The sequence below is a fragment of the Scyliorhinus torazame genome, chromosome 11 (assembly GCF_047496885.1).
Source record: "Scyliorhinus torazame isolate Kashiwa2021f chromosome 11, sScyTor2.1, whole genome shotgun sequence".
NCBI classification, from domain to species: domain Eukaryota; kingdom Metazoa; phylum Chordata; class Chondrichthyes; order Carcharhiniformes; family Scyliorhinidae; genus Scyliorhinus; species Scyliorhinus torazame.
In genome coordinates this window covers 200638464-200658007 of record NC_092717.1, presented here as the reverse complement: position 1 = coordinate 200658007, position 19544 = coordinate 200638464, and the positions used below count along the sequence as shown (strand labels likewise).

Sequence of the window (19544 nt, the reverse complement as noted above, 5' to 3'; positions counted from 1 at the left end):
ACAATGTCCCCAACTGCCCGTATACTGAGTTCCCTGTCCTTATCTAACACTGCCATGCCTCCTATTTTCTTCCCCCCCACCCCACCTTACTGCTGACGTTCAATTTTCTTTGAAGAAGTCGATGAACCGTTGCCATCTCTGGGCAAACCCCTGAGTTGATCCTCTCAAGGCGAACTTGATTTTTTCCAGGCTGAGAAACCCTGCCATATCACTGACCCACACACCTGACTTTGGGAGCTCCGAGTCCCTCCATCCCAGCAAAATCCGTCTCTGGGCCACCAGGGAGGAGAAGGCCAGGACATTGCCCGCCCCCCCCCCGTACCCCGGATCTTCTGATACCCCAAATATTGCTAGTTCTGGACTCGGGGTTACCCTCCCTTCCAGGACTTTTGACATAACGTCTGCAAATCCCTGCCAGAATCCCCTCAACTTCGGACATGCCAGAACATATGCACATGGTTAGCCGGACTACTCCCACACTGCCCACATCTATCCTCCACCTCCTCAAAGAACCTGCTCACCCGGGCTACCATTATGTGGGCCCTGTGGACCACTTTGAACTGGATCAGGCTAAGTCTGGCACAGGACAAAGATGAATTGACTCTCTTCAAGGCTTTTTCCCACTTTTCCATTTCCAGCTCGCTTCCTAGCTCCTCTTCCCACTTGCGCTTCATCTTCCTGATCGATGCTCCCTCCCACTCCATCAACTCCTTGTATATCTCCAAAATCCTCCCCTCTCCAACCCCAGTTTTTGACATCACTTTATCCTGTAGTCCCCTCAGCAGGAGGCGAGGGACACTTGGAACCTGCCTCCGGACAAAGTCCCGGGCCTGAAGATATCGAGACCCATTCCCGCCTGATAGCTCAAACTCCTCCTCTAGTGCCTTCAAGGTCGGAAATCCCTCCAGGATAAATAAATCCCCAAATTTCTCGATCCCTGCCTGCTGCCACCCCCTGAAGCCCCATCTAGCCTCCCCGGGATAAACCGGTGATTGTTACAAATTGGAGACCACACTGACGCCCCTTCCAGTCCCATGTGCTGCCTCCATTGCCCCCACACCCTTAGGGCTGCCACCACCACAGGGCTTGTAGAGTACCGAGCCGGTTAAAACAGCAGGGGCACCGTTAGTAAAGCCTCCAAAAGCCTCGTACCCTTGCAGGATGCCACTACCCACTTCCTGACCATTGATATGTTGGCCGCCCAGTCATAATTAATAAAGCTCGGGAGGGCCAGGTCCCCCTCCACGCGACCCCGCTCCAGGAGTGCCCTCTTTACTATCAGGGTTTTCCCCACCCAGTCAAAACCTTTAATTGCCACATTTAATTTTCTAAAATAAAGCCTTTGGGACAAAAATCGGAAGGCATTGAAAAAAGAAAAGCAGTTTTGGGAGGACTGTCATCTTCACCGCCTGGACCATTCCCGCTAGTGTCAGCGGGAGCGTGTCCCATCTATGGAAGTCCCTTTTCATTTGGTCGACCGCTTTGCCCAGATTTAATTTGTGGAGCCGCCCCCACTCTTCAGCCACTTGAATCCCTAAATATCTGAAACTCCCCGCCACCACTTTAAAAGGTAACTCCCTAAGTCTCCTTTCCTGTCCCCGTGCCAGGATCACAAACGTCTCGCTCTTTCCCATATTCAGCTTGTAGCCTGAAAATCGCCCAAATTCTCCCAGTACCTCCAAGATTTCGGTCATTCCCCCCACCGAGTCTGTAACATAAAGCAGCAAGTCATCCGCATAAAGAGAAACCCTGTGTTCTACCCCCTCCTCACTATTTTCCGCCACGCACTCAATGCTCTAAGGGCCATTGGTAAAGGCTCTATGGCCAGGGCAAACAGTAATGGGGAGAGTGGTTATCCCTGCCTTGTCCCTCTCCCGAGATTAAAATATTTTGACCGGTTTCGATTGGTTCTCACATTTGCCACCGGGGCCTGATATAACAGCCGGACCCAATCCATAAATCCCTGCCCGAACCCAAACCTGCCTAAAATATCCCTTGGGTACTTCCACTCCACCCAGTATAAAGCCTTCTACGCATCCTTGGCTACTACCACCTCAACATCGCGCCCCTTTGCTGGCATCATTATAACATTGAGAAGTCGTCTAATATTGGACGTCAGGTGCCTGCCCTTCATAAATCCAGTCTGATCCTCATCTATTACCTCCAGGACAAAATCCTCTATTCTGGTGGCCAAGATCTTTTCCAGTAATTTAGCACCTAGATTTGAAAGGGAAATTGGTCTGTACGATCCACGGCTCTTCGGGTCCTTGTCTCGCTTCAGGATGAGTGAGATTGATGCCTCTGATAGCGTTGGGGGAAGCACTCCCAACTTCTTAGATTTATTGAAAGCCTTGACTAACAGCGGCCCCACTAACCCCGGAAACGTTTTACAAAATTCCACTCGGAATCCGTCAGGTCCTGGGGCCTTACCCGATTGCATTGCCCCCAATCCGTCTATCACTTCACCCAGCCCAATTGGGCCCCCCCAAGGCTTCCACCAGCTCCTCATCTACCTTCGGGAACTCTAGCCTCTCCAAGAATTGGTTCATTCCCTCCTCCCCCGCAGGGGGTTCCGACTCGTACAAACGGCTATAGAATTCACGGAACACGTCATTAACTGCCCCCCCGGTCCCTCACTTCTTTCCCCCTCACATCCTTAATTTTCCCGATCTCTCTCGCCGCCTAATGCATCCTCAGCTGATGTGCCAACATCCTGCTAGCTTTCTCCCCATATTCGTACATTGCCCCTTTTACCCTCCTCAGCTGTCCCTCCGCTTTGCCTGTGGAAAGGAGCCTAAATTCTATTTGAAAGTTAGAAGTATTGTTATGAGTACAGTCCAGGCAGATCATTCCATACATGAAAAATATAGAATATATGATAAATAAACAATTTAAATACATGGACATTGGGTGTAGTATACGGAGTGCAGTGCTGCACAGTAGAGAAGATTTGTGAAGAGATCAGTTCAGTCCATAAGACTCATAGAATCGTAGCATTTTCAGTGCAGAAGGAGGCCATTCGGCTCATAGAGTCTTCACCGGCCCTTGGAAAGAGCACCCGACTTAAGCCCTATCCTCGTAACCCCACCTAACATTTTTGGACCCTGGGGCTTGAGGGGAATCCTGAAGGGGGAAGCATTTGGTGAGCCCATAACTGGGTGTTGCTCACTTGGGATGAGGCCTTGCCAGTGATTTGGGGGGAGGGGGGGGGGGCCTTGCCAGCTATTAGGGGGTACTGCAGTGGGGGTGCTGCAGTGTTATTCTGAGTTTGGGGCACACTTTAAAAATTGCCCTGCGATCTCTGAAGCCTGGCAGTGAGTTTAGATCCTGCCTTTTTCCAAAACCCACCCCTGTCCAAAAACGTTTCCAAGTGCCATTGAATAGAACCTGATTAGCCTTGCCAGGGCCAGGGGAAATGCAATGATTTTCCCACTGCCGATAGCACTTTTTTTTTTTGGGAGAATCACAGCCACTGTCAATATTGGATTCACTGCACATTGTGCACCCTTACACTATTTCCTGAATCAGGGAAGTAATTAATGAACTTACAGTAATAGAGATATTAGATAATTAGAAAACTTAATACAAAGTTAAAACATAGAAATATGCCATTTGACCCAACCAGTGTACTTTGAAGTTTACCCTTCATGCCATCGAATCATTTGCAGCAGGGAAAGAGGCAATTGGCTCATCAACTCCATACTGGCTCCCAGTGGAGCACTTCATTCAGAATCACTCAGCTGCTTGATTCCCATAGACCTTAGGTTATTTCCTTCATATGCCCATCCAATTGCCTTTTGAAATCATTGATTGTTTCTACTTTCACCGCCCCATGGGCAGCGAGTTCTGGGTCCTACTCGCTCGCTGGATAATAATGATCTTCATCACATTCCCCGGTATCTCTTGCCCCAAATCTTAAATCTGAGTCTCCTCGTCCTTGTATCATCAGCAAACGAAAAGAACTCTTCCTTGTCTTGTCTGCCCGATCTAAACCTGTTGTAATCTTGTATACCTTTATCAATCTTCGGCACCCTCTCCAGGACCTTTTACCTCCTTCCTAAAGTATGAGCAAACAGTCAAATCGTATGTATAGTCCCTTCTTTTCCTTCATGCACCTATCCAGTCTCATCTTGAAGATTGAAATAATTTATCCTTCAATCACTGACTCCAGAAATGAATCACTGTGCAACAGAAGCAATACTTTACCTAAGTTTTATGCAATTAAAAATGCAGTTGCTCTACCAGCTTTATTTTCGTGGAAATCTCTTAAATTATTAATTTCTCGCCCTTTCCCTATCTCAAGGAATTCATGGAAAATGCATCAGCCAATTACTCAGACTTTTTCATAACGGGACTAGATGGAGGCTATTCGGCAGCTCCATCCTGCTGCTCTATTAAGTTAAATCATGGCAGATCTGTGCCACAGTCTCCTTGCTTGCTTTAGTGGATTAAAGATTGTGTTAAAAGAAAGGAGGAAGTAATTTGGTATGTGTTAACAACAGTAACCGAACCAATTGTTGTGTTATGCTGCTTCGGATAACACAGGCTGCTACTTGATGCAGTCTTAACTAAAGGACTCTGAAATGAGTTCTTCGTGTTTATTGAACTATTAACACAGTTCTCAAATGAGTTCGACTCTCTGCTAATCTAACTGTAGTAACTCAGTCTAACTGTGCCAGCTTGCTCTAAGCCACGTGCTGGGGTGTGATGCTGCTGATCCACCCTGTCTAACTCTCTAGATGTCTGTCTGTGGAAAGAGGCAGGGTGTGAGTGCCTCATCCCTGTTATAGTGTTTGTGTCATGCCCCCTTGTGGTGATGCCACCTCTGAGTGTCCTGACTGCCCATTGGTTGTGTCCTATTCTGAGTGTTCATTGGTTGCATGTTTGCATATCATGACACCAACTGTAATTTTGTTGTATTAGTAGGGAAAGAAAAGATTAAACAGCACTGCCCTCTTTAAAGTGACTGTTATTTGTCAAGAAGATTTTGCTGATAATTTTTGAATATTTCCTCTGGCATCAGTTCTGGTTCAGTAGGTAGCTCAGTTGTCTCTGGGCCAAATGGTTGTGGGTTCAAGTCCCATTCAAGAAACTGAAATACAGCATTGAGGCTAACACTGCCAGGTGCTATCGTTTGGATGAGGGTGGGGGGAAAAAATCCCATGGTACAATTTTGAAAAAGAGAAAGGTTTTCCTGATGTCCTAGTCAATCGTTGTCCGTCTCTCAACCAGCGCCACTAAAGACCGATTATTTGGTTATATCACTGCTATTTGTCGGACCTTGCAATGTGCTTTTCTTACAATCATTCAAAAATAATGAATTGATGTAAAACTCTTTAGGATGTACTGAATTTGTGAAAGCAAAATCTTTATGACAATATTTTAAAATTACAAATTTCACCAATTGTTGACTTGGTTACCATAGCATTTAGAAAGCTAGCAATAAAATACTTATATTAATTCATGATATAAATGATTGAGAAATATGATGCTTTTGCAATTATTGCATGTTTGTCCCTTGTGATCGCCCACTTTAAAACCAGGTTATGTTATGTTGCAGATTCTCTCAAGCCGAAGAAAATTGGCCAGTATTTTAGTCCTAATTATATTTTATGGTGCTTTTTCCTCTCCAACCCTCTCCCCTGCTTCCTTTATCCCCTCTTCCCGTCCCTCTCCTTATTAAAGGAAAATTATACTGGTACCAAGTCCACTATGACTTGCACATTCGGACACACACCCGGGAACACTTGTATTACTGCGCTCAGTGCAGCTACTCCTCCATCACCAAGAACTGCCTAAAACGCCACGTCCTGCAGAAGCACAGCAACATCCAGCTGAGGTGCCCTTCCGAGGGATGCAGTTACACCACTGCGGACAAGTACAAGCTACAGGCGCACCAGAGAAACCATGGTGAACTGGTAAGTTCCTCACCCACAATATAATTCTCTATGCCAAAATGTGCCACAGCCAAGGGACACTGCCTCCAAAATATTATTGGTTCCAGGGTTTTGCACCAGGCAGCCAGGTCTTTTCAACTCTTGAGTGGGCTAACTGGAAATGTTTAAATTTAAACCAGCCATTAAATAAAGCTAATTTTTCTTCAACCTCATTTACATGCGTGCCTCACAATGTGGAGGCATTAAACTTAAAAGAAGTATCACCAACTTGGCTTAGTTGTGATAGCTCTGTTATCCCTCAGATAGAAAGTTTTGGGTTCAAGCCCCATTCTAGGGCTTGAACACATAATTTAGACTGACAAGTTAGTGTAATCATTGAGTGAGTGCTGAACTCTCCGATGTATGGTCTGGAACAAGGCTTTGTCCAACTGTGTGTGGATGTAAACGTTTTCACAGCTCTATTCGAAGAAGAGTTCTTGCCAGTGTCATGGGTTAACATTTATTCCTTACAAACAGCACTAAAAATTGATTAACTTGTTACATCTTATTGCGATTAACAGCATGAAAATTTGGTTGCTTCACTGATTGAGCAACATCTCACAATTTTTTGAGAATGTAAAAGACATTTTTTTTTCTTCACTGATTTTTCATCACCAGGAAAGTAATGCTCAGAATGCAATCACCCCAACACTATTCCTATCCCCTGTCTGTACCAGTTGGACTCTGGGATGGTGGTGGTGGGGAGGAATTGAACAGGCAGGCTAGATAGCATTTCTCAATGCAAAGACCATTAGGCTATCTTTGCTCCTATATGTATAATTATCGTCTTTGACCTCTTCATTGATTGGATATTACCATTTTTAATCAGTGAATGAATAGAATTACACACGCTGTTTTGAACTTTTGGAGTAAAAATACAGTCCTAGCTAAAACATGGGGTATGATTTTCATTCCATCTAAAAGCATGTGTGATGATGTAACTATCTCTAATTTGCCTGAGTAGTTGTCCAACAACAATACTCCAGCAAAGGTTTTCTCCAACTACATTGGAGTACCAATGCAATTTTCAATCCCCAGCATAATTTCTAATCCCTAGGACCAGGCTCCATCCCTCTCCCTGGGAATTGTCTCAGGCTAAATCAGACTGCTAACAACCTTGATGTATTTAGCTCCCAACCACATATCTACTCATTACCAAGACCGCCTACTTCCACACCTTAACATTGTCTGGGTTTTCTATAGAATCATAGAATTTCTACTGTGGGCTCTGCCCCTGCTTCATGTCGCGTGCTGTTGAAGGCCTCATCCTTGCCTTAGTTAGCTCTAGATTTGATTATTCCAATGTTCTCTTGGCTGGCCTTCTCTTTTGCACCCTCCATAAACTTGAACCCATCCAAAACCTACTCCTAACACCTCAACTCGCACCAGGTCCTCCTAACCTCATCACCTTCTGCCCTAGCTGACATAGCTTCACCTATGGCAACGCCTCAAGTTTAAAATGTTCATTATTTTCAAATCCCTCCATGGACTTGCAGCTCCCTAACATACTGCATCCCATTAGTCTGAGCTTCTCCAGTTCTGGCCTCCCACAGGTCTCCTATTTTAATCAATCCACCATGATAGCAGTGTTTCCAGTTGCCTAGGCACTAACCTCTGGAATACCTGCCCTACACCTCACTGTCTGTGTCTCTTTTCTCCTTTGAAACACTGCTTAAAACCCTTTTGACCAAGCATTTGATCAACTGCCCTGATATCCCCTTATGTTAAAGTTTGTAGAAAATACTGCTGTGGCGTTCCTTGAGATGTTTTGCTTTGTGAGAGGTGCTATATAAATGCAAATTATTGCATTATTATAATTCTGGATTCTGTTACTGGTCCTATGTTTAGGAATGCCCAGCTCACTGTGGGCTACATTGATGTTTAACAATACTCAAAAGAGTCCACTGAAAGTTGAGTTGTTTTTTTTAAATCAGAAACTCCCACCACATATTGGAAAATGTTGAACATTCTGACCAACAATGGAGCTCATTTTTAGGCACAATTATCACCGATTCACAACCCTGTAAATGTTTTTTTTAATACGTTTAGAGTACCCAATTCATTTTTTTCCCAATGAAGGGGCAATTTAGCACGGTCCATCTACCGACCCTGCACATCTTTCCCTCACTGTCCTTGAACTGAATGGCTTGCCAGGCCATTTCACAGGGCATTTAAGATTCAACCACCATATGGGAGCTGTTGACTACAGCTATTTCTGTTAGACTGGTAATACTTTGTTGATTGTGCAACACTTTAGAGTGTCAGCAGCCTGAGTGCGGAATTAATTTTTAGCAACTATATTGACATTTTTGTGATGTTGATCATTTTCATGTCGCAGATGAGTGGTCAAAGACATTGTTTAGGTGAGCCGATAGGTTTTTGGTGAATTTTCACATTTTATCCCTCTAAATTTTGAACCAGCACTTGAGAGAGAGAGAGAAGTATTGCATCAAATTTATAGTTTAACTGGTTAAATTACTGAATATAACTACAAATGATATTTGAATTATATTGCTAAACCTGAAACCTAATCAGTTAAATAAAATACAATAAAGATAACCGGGCAGGTGATATGTTGCAGCTTTAGCATGCGGAGCTGGTGGACACCAGTGTGATCCATGGCGATCTCATCTGCAGTAAGCATCTACAGGTCGAGGAAATTTGATTCGGAGTTGATGAACTGAAGTCCAGCATTCGGGCACTGTGATGAATCAGTGAGGGGGGGGACAGTGTTTGAACACTTGTTCCATGAGGCAGTCACACCCCTTAGGCTAGCTACTTCTGATTTTGTACATGGTCAGGGACAGATGTGTGCAATTGAGAATTAGAGTTACAGTTAGATTGTAAGTTAGAGGTACCCAGAAGGGATAAATGGAAGATACACAGGCCCTGCAATTGTCCAACAGGATAGTTGGTGGATGAGCAAACCGATCATAGCACTATGATGTATGGAGCCACTTAAGTGGGGAGAATAAAAAGAAACGTTATAGTCGAGGAAAGTATCGTTATGGGACTGATAATGTTCCCTTCAACTAAAGGCTGTGTTGCCTGCCTGCCGCTAGGGCTAAGGAATCTTCTTTGGGATGAAGAGAACTTGGAGTGGGGGGTGGGGGGTGGGGAGTGGGGGGGGGGGGGGTGGGGGGTGGGGGGTGGGGGTGGGGGGTGGGGGGGTGGGGGGTGGGGGGGTGGGGTGGGGGGGGGGTGGGGTGGGGGGGGGGTGGGGGGGGGGTGGGGATCCAGTTGTCGTTGTCCAATGACATAAAAAGGGTTACGAAAGAGATTCTGCCCCGGGTGTATGTGCCTACAAGTTCAATTAAAAAACAGAACACAAGGGTATAAGTTTTGGATAACGAGGTCACTTTATCTGAATTCAGGGAGCATCTCCAACAAGATAGATTAATTAGTGGCACATAAAAAGATAAATGGTCAGATCTAATTGCCATTACAGCGACATGGTTACAAGATGACCAGATTTTAAAAAAATGTTTTATTGGGTTTTATACATGATATACTTACAAATGTACACACAGGAAAAAAAAACAGAGGAAGTAAAAAAACATTTTTTCAGAACATATAGCAGAAAAAGGGGGATTTTCTCACCCTCACCCCCCTCCCCCCCGTTCTTTTTTTAAATACAAAACAAGCAAAACAAAACCGGGTGGAAGGGACATCTGGGTGGTGCCCGTGATGTCACGTGCATCTCTTGGTCGTTTTTTTGTTTTTGTCCATTTGCCTCGGCTTCGGCCCTCTGTTGTTCCTTCTTCCTGTTGGAAATAAATATTCTAGGGTGCACAGCATTTTGAAAAGACTGGCAGAATGGAAGAGGAGGAGGAGTAGCCCTCATGGTACAGGATGATATAAGGACAAGAGTGAAAAATGATCTTGGCTAGGAAGATTAGGAATTTGAATAAATGGATATTTGGAATAAAAAGGGTCAACTAACTAACCATGGAAGGTATAATTTAGAGGCCCTTAATGGTGGTGTGCCTGTTGGACAACTATTGGAGCTTATAACAAACACACTGTAATAGTTATGGGGGCTTGAATTTCCATACAGACTGGACCAGTCAAATTAACAAAGATGATCTGGCAGATGAGTTTGTAGCACTTTTCTGACAGTTTCCTGGTGCAATATGTTGCGGAACCAACTAGGGTTAAAGCTATTTTCAATCTAATATTGTGCAATGAGGCAGTGTTATTGTTTCATGTCATATTAAAGAGTCCACTGGGAAATATTGATCCTAATACAATTGAATTCCATATTAAGTTTGAAATCAACATCCTCCAATCACAAATAGAATCTTAAAGCCAATTACATGGGAGAGCTGGCTAAGTTTGATTGGACAAATAGACTAAACAGGTATGATGGTAAATAATCATTTATTAGGGGGCATTTAAGGAAAGAATTTAACATGTTCAACAAAAATAAATTCCACTGAAGATCAGAAACCCAGCGAGATCAAATGTGGCACTCTAAGGGGGTTAAGGATCATATTAGATTTCAGAAAGAGGTTTATAATGTTACAATGAAATAGTAAGTCTGAAGATTGGGTGTGCTATAGAAATCTGCAAAGACCCATCAAACAATTGATAAAAAGAGAAAAAAACAATAAAAGAGTAAACCAGCAAGGGATGTAAAAATAGATTTTAAGAGCTTTTACAAGGATATAAAAAGGAAAAGAGCAGCTAAAGTAAACAATGGTCCCTTAGATGCGGAGACGGGAGAAATTATTATGGGGAATGAGGAAATGGCAGACAATGAACAAATAATTTATGTCTGTCTTCACAGTAGAAGACACAAGTTATAGTTGACAGGAGAAGGGAACACTATCAGTCTCCTAACTATTACACTGTATTTGTTATAAGCTCTAATAGTTGTCCAGATACTTGTCAGAAAGAGAGGGTAACCTAGGGGCTAATAAGAATGAGGAAATTGAGATAATGAATATCAGCAGAGAAAAATTACTGGTTGAAACTAAAATGCGACAAATCCCTGGAATCTGATGGCCTGCATCTCGGGTTCTAAAAGAGATAGGTGCAGAGAAAGTGAATGCGCTAGCTATGATTTTCTAAAGTTTGTTAGATCCTGGAATGGCCCCAACAGATTGGAAGTTATCTCATATAAAACTGCTATTGAGAAAAGGAGGGAAAGAGAAGTACAGGCTAGTTAATCTGACATCAGTCATCAGGAAAGTGCTGGAATCTATTATAAAGCCTTAGCAATGCACTTTGAAAAGTATAGTGTAATTAGAACAAATCAATATCCATTGATGAAAGGTAAATCCCGTTTGTCAAATTATGAAAGGTTTTTGAGCAAGTAACTAGTAGAGTAAATAAAAGGGAACCCATTGGATTTAGTATGCTTGGATTTCCAAAAAGCATTTGATAAGGTGCTACAAAAAAGGTTGAAACACAAGAGTTGAGCTCATGGAGTTGAGAGTAATATATTGGCATGGATGAGGATTAGTTAACAGACAGTTCGCCTCCAAGCCACTCACCATCCTTACTTGTCATATAAAAGCATTCGATAAGGTACCAGGCAAAAGGCGAGTTAATAAGTTAAGAGCCCATGGTGTTGGGGGTTGTATATTAGCATGGATAGAGGATTGGCGAACTAATAGAAGCCAAAGATTTGGGATAAGAGAGGCATTTTCAGGATGGCAACCATTAATTAGTGAAGTGCCACAGGAATCGGTGCCGGGGCCATAATTATTTACAAATATATTAATGACTTGAATGAGGGAAGTGAATGTACTGTTGCCAAGTTTGTAGATGACACACAAATAGGTGGGAAGCAAGTGGTGAGGATGACACAAAGAGTCTGCAGAGGGAGATAGGCAGGTTAAGTGGGTGGGTAAAAGCTTGGCAGATGGAGTATAATGCAGGAAAATGTGAACTTATGCACTTTGCTCGGAAGAATAAAGGAGCTGAATATTATTTAATGGGGAGAATCTGCAGAAAGCTGCAGTACAAAGGGATTTGGGAGTACACATGGTGAATATGAGAAAAAAAGGAGAAATCCCTGTAATTTGGGTGCAGAAAACGCCAGGGCTCTACCCCCCACCATCTGGGCCATGAAAGAAGACAAAGCCCTGGCCACTCCAAATGGTCCCAAAGGTTTGGGGTTCGAGCAATCCAATTTAGGGTCCAGAATACAGTTCAGATTGCCGCCTAAAATAAGATGGTGTGAGTCGAGGTTGGGGGAGGAAACCAACAGAGAGTTAGTGAAATTCATATCACCCAGTTGGGGCATAGATGTTGACCAGAATTACTGGGGTGTTCGACAGAGATCCGCAAATAATCATATATTGACCAATGGGGTCAGCCACAAAGATGAGGCGAACTGGACTTTTATTAATTAAAATCGCGGTGACCCTGGCCCTACTATTGAAACTAGAATGAAAAACCTGCCCAACCCATCCTTGGTCAGATCCTCAATGCAACAATGTGTTTCCTGCAAAAGGAAAATCAGAGTTTAGACTCTTAAAATGCGCAAATGATCTCGATCATTTTACAGGGCCATTCAAACCCCTAACGTTACAGGTAATCTGCCGGATTGGAGGCCTCCCACCAGCCGCAAATCAGAGTCCACCATTCCTAAGGCAAGGTATTAAACAAGGGGCACTGAGAAGACAAAGCAACAAGATCCACCCAAGATGGCCACCGAACCAAGTCAGGTGACTCGACAAAGAGAGACCAGCCGACACCGTCCGCAAACTCAAACTAACACTAAAATCCACTATCCCACCCAAAGGCACCATCGCAGTCGAGCATAACCACTCCCAAAAGCAAATGGAACAGTGGGAAACAACTTAACCTAAAACTTACAAATAACAAAGTTAAACTAAACCTAAACTCTAAGCTCATTTAAAAACTATTGTTATGAGCTGCAGAAGACCCTTTAATACCACTCCCATTAACTAATACACCTTGTTAACAGGAAGACTCCCAACTGGAGAGTAAAAACTTATTTCACTTACAACAACATGTTGGCGATTAAGAGTCGCATCAAATGATATAAAATGAAAAACGAAAGGAAAAAAATAGGTTAATGGAAGAGGTGAGCAGCAGAAATCTCTTGTATATAATTAAGGACATTATAGTACATCCAAACAACAGACATGAAAAGAAACAAAATGCAGTGTCCGTACACCGAGCCATATAACAGATTAGACAGAGCACTAATTGTGCTTCAGGAGAAAAGAGTCAGCGTCCCCCGGTGCGTTAAAAAATAGTCTTTTTCTCAGAATGTTACTCGAAGGCGAGCTGGATAAATCATCTTGAACTTGACTCCACTCTTGTACAGGGTGGATTTCACTCTATTGAAAGCGACTCATTTCTTATCTTGGTCCATACCCTGGTACAGGCTAATAGACTGGCTTTCCCATGTACAATCCCGGTGTTGTCTTGCCGATCGAAGTACCAACTCCTTCTCTTTAAAACTGTGAAATCTTGCGAACACTGCCCGAGGAGGATCTCCAGAGTGAGGCATACATCAAAGCATGCAGTGGGCTCGGTTTAATTCTGGGGGGGCTGGGGAGTAAGTACACCCTTACCCACCATCTTGTGGAGTAGGTCCAAGAAATACCGAATAGGGGTGCAGCCTTCAATGCCCTCTGGTAACCCCACAATACGAGCATTCTGGGCAGAATTTACCAGCTGTTCACGCTGGCAGGATATTCAAGTCCCACACCAGAGCACAGGTTTCCCAGCATCGAGGGGTACAGTCAACTGGAAATCCCGTTGACAACGGCAGGACCACAATATCTCGCTGGTGGGCTACCTCCGCCGTTGAAAAACGTGCAGTGGGTTGCATGATAAATCCCACCCTCTGTCTTCTGGATCTATTCTCTAGGTCGTTCAGTTTGGCTGTTAATGTTCTGTTATCTTTAATCACAGAAACAAGGTCAGACTCCAAGGAGGCATTCCTATCACTGTGGTCAGACAAAGCAGTCTCCATATCCTTGATTGGGGCTCCATGAGCTTTGACGGTCTTGCTGGTGGTCTTGAGAGGTAAACGAATGGGGGCCAAAGCCTCCTCAATTGATCTATTAAGCTTCGCAGACAAGATTTGTCGAAATTTATTGAGTTTGATCGCCAAAAGTTTGGTGAGTGCTTCGGCCCTTAGTGGAGTGGTTGGAGAGGAAGCTGCCTCTGCCATCTTACCTCCAGTTGATCCCTGAGAGGCGTCAAAATTTGTCTACGGTATTCGGGCTAATTCTTTTCTGGCTTTACCACCCTTGGGCATCGCAGAGATGAGAACTTTACCCACCAAGATTTTTCCGAGAAGTTAAAGACCGTGACACCAGGAAAAAGGATAAATAGATCTGGGGCGTGATTCTCCGACCCCCCACCGGGTCGGAGAAACGCCGGGGGCCGGCGTGAATCCCGTCCCCGCCGTGTCCCGAATTCTCCGCCACCGGAGATTCGGTGGGGGCGGGAATTGCGCCGCGCCGGTCGGCGGAAATCGCGCCGGGCGGCGGGCCCACCCCCGGCGATACTCCGGTCCGCGATGGGCCGAGGTCCCGCCGCTGTCAACCCACAGCAGTCGGCGTGGATTGAGCCACCTTTCGAACGGCGGGACAAGGTGGCGCGGGCGGGCTCCGGGGTCCTGGGGGGTGCGCGGGGCGATCTGGCCCCGGGGGGTGCCCCCACGGTGGCCTGGCCCGCGATCGGGGCCCACCGATTCGCGGGCGGGCCTGTGCCGTGGGGGCACTCTTTTCCTTCCGCCTTTGCCATGGTCTTCACTATGGCGGAGGCGGAAGAGACCCCCTCCACTGCGCATGTGTGGGGATGCCATGAGCGGCCGCTGACGCTCCAGCGCATGCGTCGCACGGCAAAGTCATTTCCCCGCCAGCTGGCGGGGCGCCAAAGGCCTTTCCCACCAGCCGGCGGGGCGGAAATCACTCCGGCGCGGGCCTAGCCCCTCAAGGTGAGCGCTCGGCCCCTCAAGATGCGGAGAATTCCGCACCTTTGGGGCGGTGCGATGCCGGACTGATTCGCGCCGTTTTTGGCGCCGGTCGGCGGATATCGCGCCGATTGCGGAGAATCCCGCCCCAGGTTTCCAGCCGGCGCCATCTCGTGCACGTCTTCCCTTCACATCGCGCCCCCCCGAAGTCCCCGTCCATACACTCACAGCCAATCCCATATCCACTACTTTAAATACTTATTCAAAAAATTCAGTCAGGTTTATAACCTGCCCTCTATAAATTCATGTTGGCTGTCTTTCATCAGCTCAGATTTCTTCAACCTTAATTAAAGATTCCAATACCAGTCTTTTGGATGAGATGTTAAACTATGGCCACATCTGCTTGCTCGAGTGAATTAACAATTCCATGGAACTATTCGAAGAGCAGGGTTGTTATCCCCAGTATCCTGGCCAGTGTTTATCCCTCAGTTGACATCACAAAAACAGATTGTCTGGTCATTCTCACTTTGCTGTTCGTGGGAATTTTCAGAGCGCAAATTGGTTGCGTATTTCCTACATTACTGAAGTGAATATACTTCAAAGAGTCCTCCATTTTCTCTAGGGTGCTTTGAAATGGTCTTGAGAAGTGCTAGATAAATGCAAATCTTTCTTTTGTGAGAGGCAACAAGGAGTCCGCACTGTTGGTAAAAAAAAACTTACTTTATTTTACACTTTAGCTATTTTGTACAGCTCCAGTAATTCACTACTGGGTCTTCTCTAGTCGGGCGACTATGCCTGTACCCCACAGCAGGATACCACCCTCCATACTGAACTCCGACAGCTTGGAGGAAAATGCCTTCTCCTGGGAACTGTCGATATCGAACTTTGGAAAGAATAGGGTCTCTCTGGGTCCATTCATGGATCTGCGATGCCGTGACAGGCAAAGAGTCCATGAAATTCAGGGTCGAGACTACCTTGACCAATTTGGGGGTCGACAAGGGGCCAGTCGATAAAGGCAACTGGCTCAGCGCGTCTGCTTTCGCAAATTTGAGTCCCCGGTCTGTGCTCAAAAGAATACCTGCAAACGGCTAGTAATAGGATCCTAACGCTGGTTGTGCGTGGAATCAAAGAGCAGATCACTTTATCCTCTTTGAAGAGTCTGTGTAAAGGTTTATGAAATGGTGGCTGTAGAAATATTGATGAAAATGTTTCACGGCGAATACCAGCAGCAGGCCTTCCTTCTGTATCTGCTCGTACTCCTTTCCCGCTGCAGCCCAACATACAGGAGACAAAAACGATTGGCAGTTCCCTTCCATTCTCCATTCAGTGGGAAAGAACGGCCGTAATACCATAGGGGGAAGTATCGCATGTGATGAGAAAGGGTTTGGTGGGATCGTAATGGGTCAGTAATCCAGAACACCACAACCGTTTGTTTACTGCCCGGAAAGCTGCTTCCTGCAGCCGGTCCCAGGCCCATATGTGATCCTTTTTCAGAAGGAGGTGTAAGGGAGCCAATGCGGTCACCAGGTTCAAAAGGAACTTCCAAACTTCCCGTAATAATTAACGAGACCCAGGAAAGACCAAGTTCCGAGGCATTTGTCGGAGTGGGGAAATGTTGAATGGCATGCACCTTCTCTGCGACGGGTGAAAACCTTCGCGATGCACCCGATAGCCGAGGTAGACTACCTCCTTTGCATGAAACATGCCTTGGCTCTCTGTAGGCGGACACCAGTTTCAGCAAACCGCTTCAATACAGCCTCCAGGTTATTCAAGTGCTCTTGTTCAGACACACCCATATTCACTGTTAATTTATACTCCCTGTTTAAACAAACTGTTTTGTCCAGCTCCATAACCGGTACCAGCGGTGATGCCCAATCTGCGAACCGGACGGGCTTAATGATCCCCAAGGATTCCAAGCGACCAAGTTCAGTCCCCAACTTTTTGAAAAAGGTATGGGGAACTGGGTGTGTCTGGAAATATGGCAGGTCTTCCAGGTCGAACTGTGTGGGGGCTACGGCCCCTTTTATCTTCTCCAACCTGAGTTGGAGCACTTTGGGGTGTTTTCCTAACACCTCACCCAAACCACCAGAACTTGTTTGAAGAATGTGCTGCCACTGCAGCTGCAGGTGACGCAGCCAGTCACGGTCGAACAAGCTGGGCCCATGTCTTTCACCACGATGAACGGGAAGGTGCCCAGAAACCACCGGGGTCATAGTAGGACCTGCGATATCCAATGGTTCTCCTGTGTAGTTAGCCAATCTGGCCTGGGTATTTGTTCCCCGCCCCATTATCGGGGGAGCTCATATTCTGCAAGCTCCACGGGGTAGTGGATCATCCCTACTCTGTAAGACCTGTACGGGTTATAACACTTTCATTTTAACTTCCCTACAGCCAATGTTAAACTTAATATCTAGAATTTCCTGGTTTCTCTCTCTCACCTTTCTTGAATAATAGAACTCAGCATGGATCTTAAATAATGAATCGCAAATAGGCGAAATATATCATTGAACAGTCCTATGTATCTGAATAAGGAACATCAAACACACCCTTAGGCTGCTTTTACAGGACTTTGTTCTTCTTGTATTCCAAAAGATTGACATTCATGAGTGAGTTGCCAGAATTGTGAAAATATGTCTTGACAGGAACTGGAGCAGTTCAAGAAGAAAGCCTACTTTCTTAAAATAAACTGGATGGGCAATAAATGCAAGCGTTGCCAGTAATATCCATATCCGGAGAATAAATAATAATGAGGGCAAATGGAACAGCAGAGCTTTGGAGTCTTCTGCATCAACATCCAAAACTAATTTGTATCTTCCTCTGGGAGAAGAGAGGGGTTGGTGTTCACAAATGTGTTTACGTGCAATCCCATGTCATGAGATAAATCAAACAAAAGCAATACAAAAAGTCTTGCTGCAAAACTGGCGCCGCACCTGGACCAATTCAGCAACCGTTGAGGAGCTAGCATTGACAATTCCAATACAGTACGGGATTGACACTCGAGAAGCTGACAAGCTGCAGCCGCACATTAGCACTCCACTCCCCACACACATCCATCTCAGCCAACGTTGCGCTGCAGCACGCCCGTCCCGTTGATGAGTCGGTTGATGGGTCAGCTGGAGCCAGGGGCTACCTAGGAGGGGTGGCCTGGGGTGGCTGGGGGCAGCACCTTTAAGACCCATGACGCTAGGTTCACAGTGGGCAGTCAGCGGCATGCACAGCCTGACAGGCTGCGGCAATGCTGTTCCGTGCCCGACCTCATGGCCAACTTTCTGGTCACCCCCCACACCCCGGCCAGCGGCACAGCTGTTCGCACACTATGGCGATGTTGGATTCTTTCTGTTTCTTCTCCCCCTCATCAGCCACAGCTCTGTTTCACGATTTTTGGAAGCACAAGTGAAACCCCGCCATCGGGATTTCCCCCCGGTGGAGGCGAAGGATCACGGAGACACCGGAGAATATTGGGTCAGGCCCGCTAATGATACGTCAATGACGTTTATTGTATGTGCGGAGCGGAACGCATTGAAGCTGCTATCGAGGCACCAGAAAATTGTGATTTGGCGTGAACCCGGCGGCAGTTTCAATTTTGGCGTCAAAACCGATTCTCCACCCAATCGCGTTTCGCGAATACACCATCGGCTGAGGAAGAATTCCGCCCATGTTTTCAAGATGTAGTTAGATACAGCTCTTGGGGCGAAGGGGATCAAAGGATATGGAGGGAAAGCGGGATTAGTCTATTGAGTTGGATGATCAGCCATGATCATAATGAGTGGTAGGGCAGACTTGAAGGACCGAATGGCCTCCTACTGCTCCTATTTTCTATGTAAGACTTATCTTATGGTTTTACTGGGTGAACTAACTTCTGTAGCATAAAAGGTTTACCTATTGAGATGAGAAATGTTGCGACCTTTAGGTCCTCCCGTGATTGATTTGCTATGAGAAATAATTGGAACCTTTCCTCATATGAATTCCATGTCTCATAGTCCTCACCAAATGCATCCATGCCACCCGTTTCTTGTTGCTCTTATTAGCTTTAGTTTATTACTCTGATTATGTCACCTTTGTTCATGAGTCGCCAGGTATCTTTCTGATACCGCCACGTGGTTCAAGCTCGAGTTATGATTAATAAGTCAGCACACCGCTTAGTAAGATTGAAATCAACGGTCATTTATTATATACAACAAGTAATGCTTACACAATAATGCTATTCTCTATATAGAAACCTATCACTACTGGCCAATACTTAACTTTAGGAAGGGCCCACCAGGTCAGGGAAACGAATGGCTTATCGAATCGGATCTGGCCCGCGGGATTCAAAAGGCTGATACGGGTCGATGGCTAGGAGTCTTTATCGGGTAGCGATCGCTGGAGTCAAACTTACAGTTTCTGGTCGATGTTCTTGCGAAGGTCGCGAGCAGGCGAAGAAGGGAGAGAGAGAGCGATCTGAACCTGGCCCCTTACTTTATAGGGCCCAGGGGCTTCCTGCCTCTCGGGGCGGCCCTTGACCCTGAGTCCCAAGTGATTGGACTTGTTCCCAATCACTGGGTTCGATACGTCCAATAACGGGCCGATTCCTCAATCGGGGGGGTGATCGTTCACCTGTCTTTGTTTCGCCGACAGGTCTGGCCCGGCATTCAATTGCTAATATGTTGCAATTGTTCCCGGGGATAGACGATTAAACTGCAGATGTCTGGGTTGATGTG

General features: G+C 45.7%; 1 protein-coding gene across 4 annotated transcripts in view; it reads left to right on the top strand.

Annotated features, from left to right (window-relative positions):
- zfat (zinc finger and AT hook domain containing) overlaps positions 1 to 19544 on the top strand; it is a 187173-nt gene that overhangs the window by 84581 nt on the left and 83048 nt on the right. For all 4 annotated transcript variants that reach the window (XM_072468251.1, XM_072468252.1, XM_072468250.1 and 1 more), the window contains one exon: positions 5686 to 5918. In XM_072468251.1, the coding sequence (XP_072324352.1) occupies positions 5686 to 5918 (233 nt within the window). The remainder of the gene's footprint in view (positions 1 to 5685; positions 5919 to 19544) is intronic.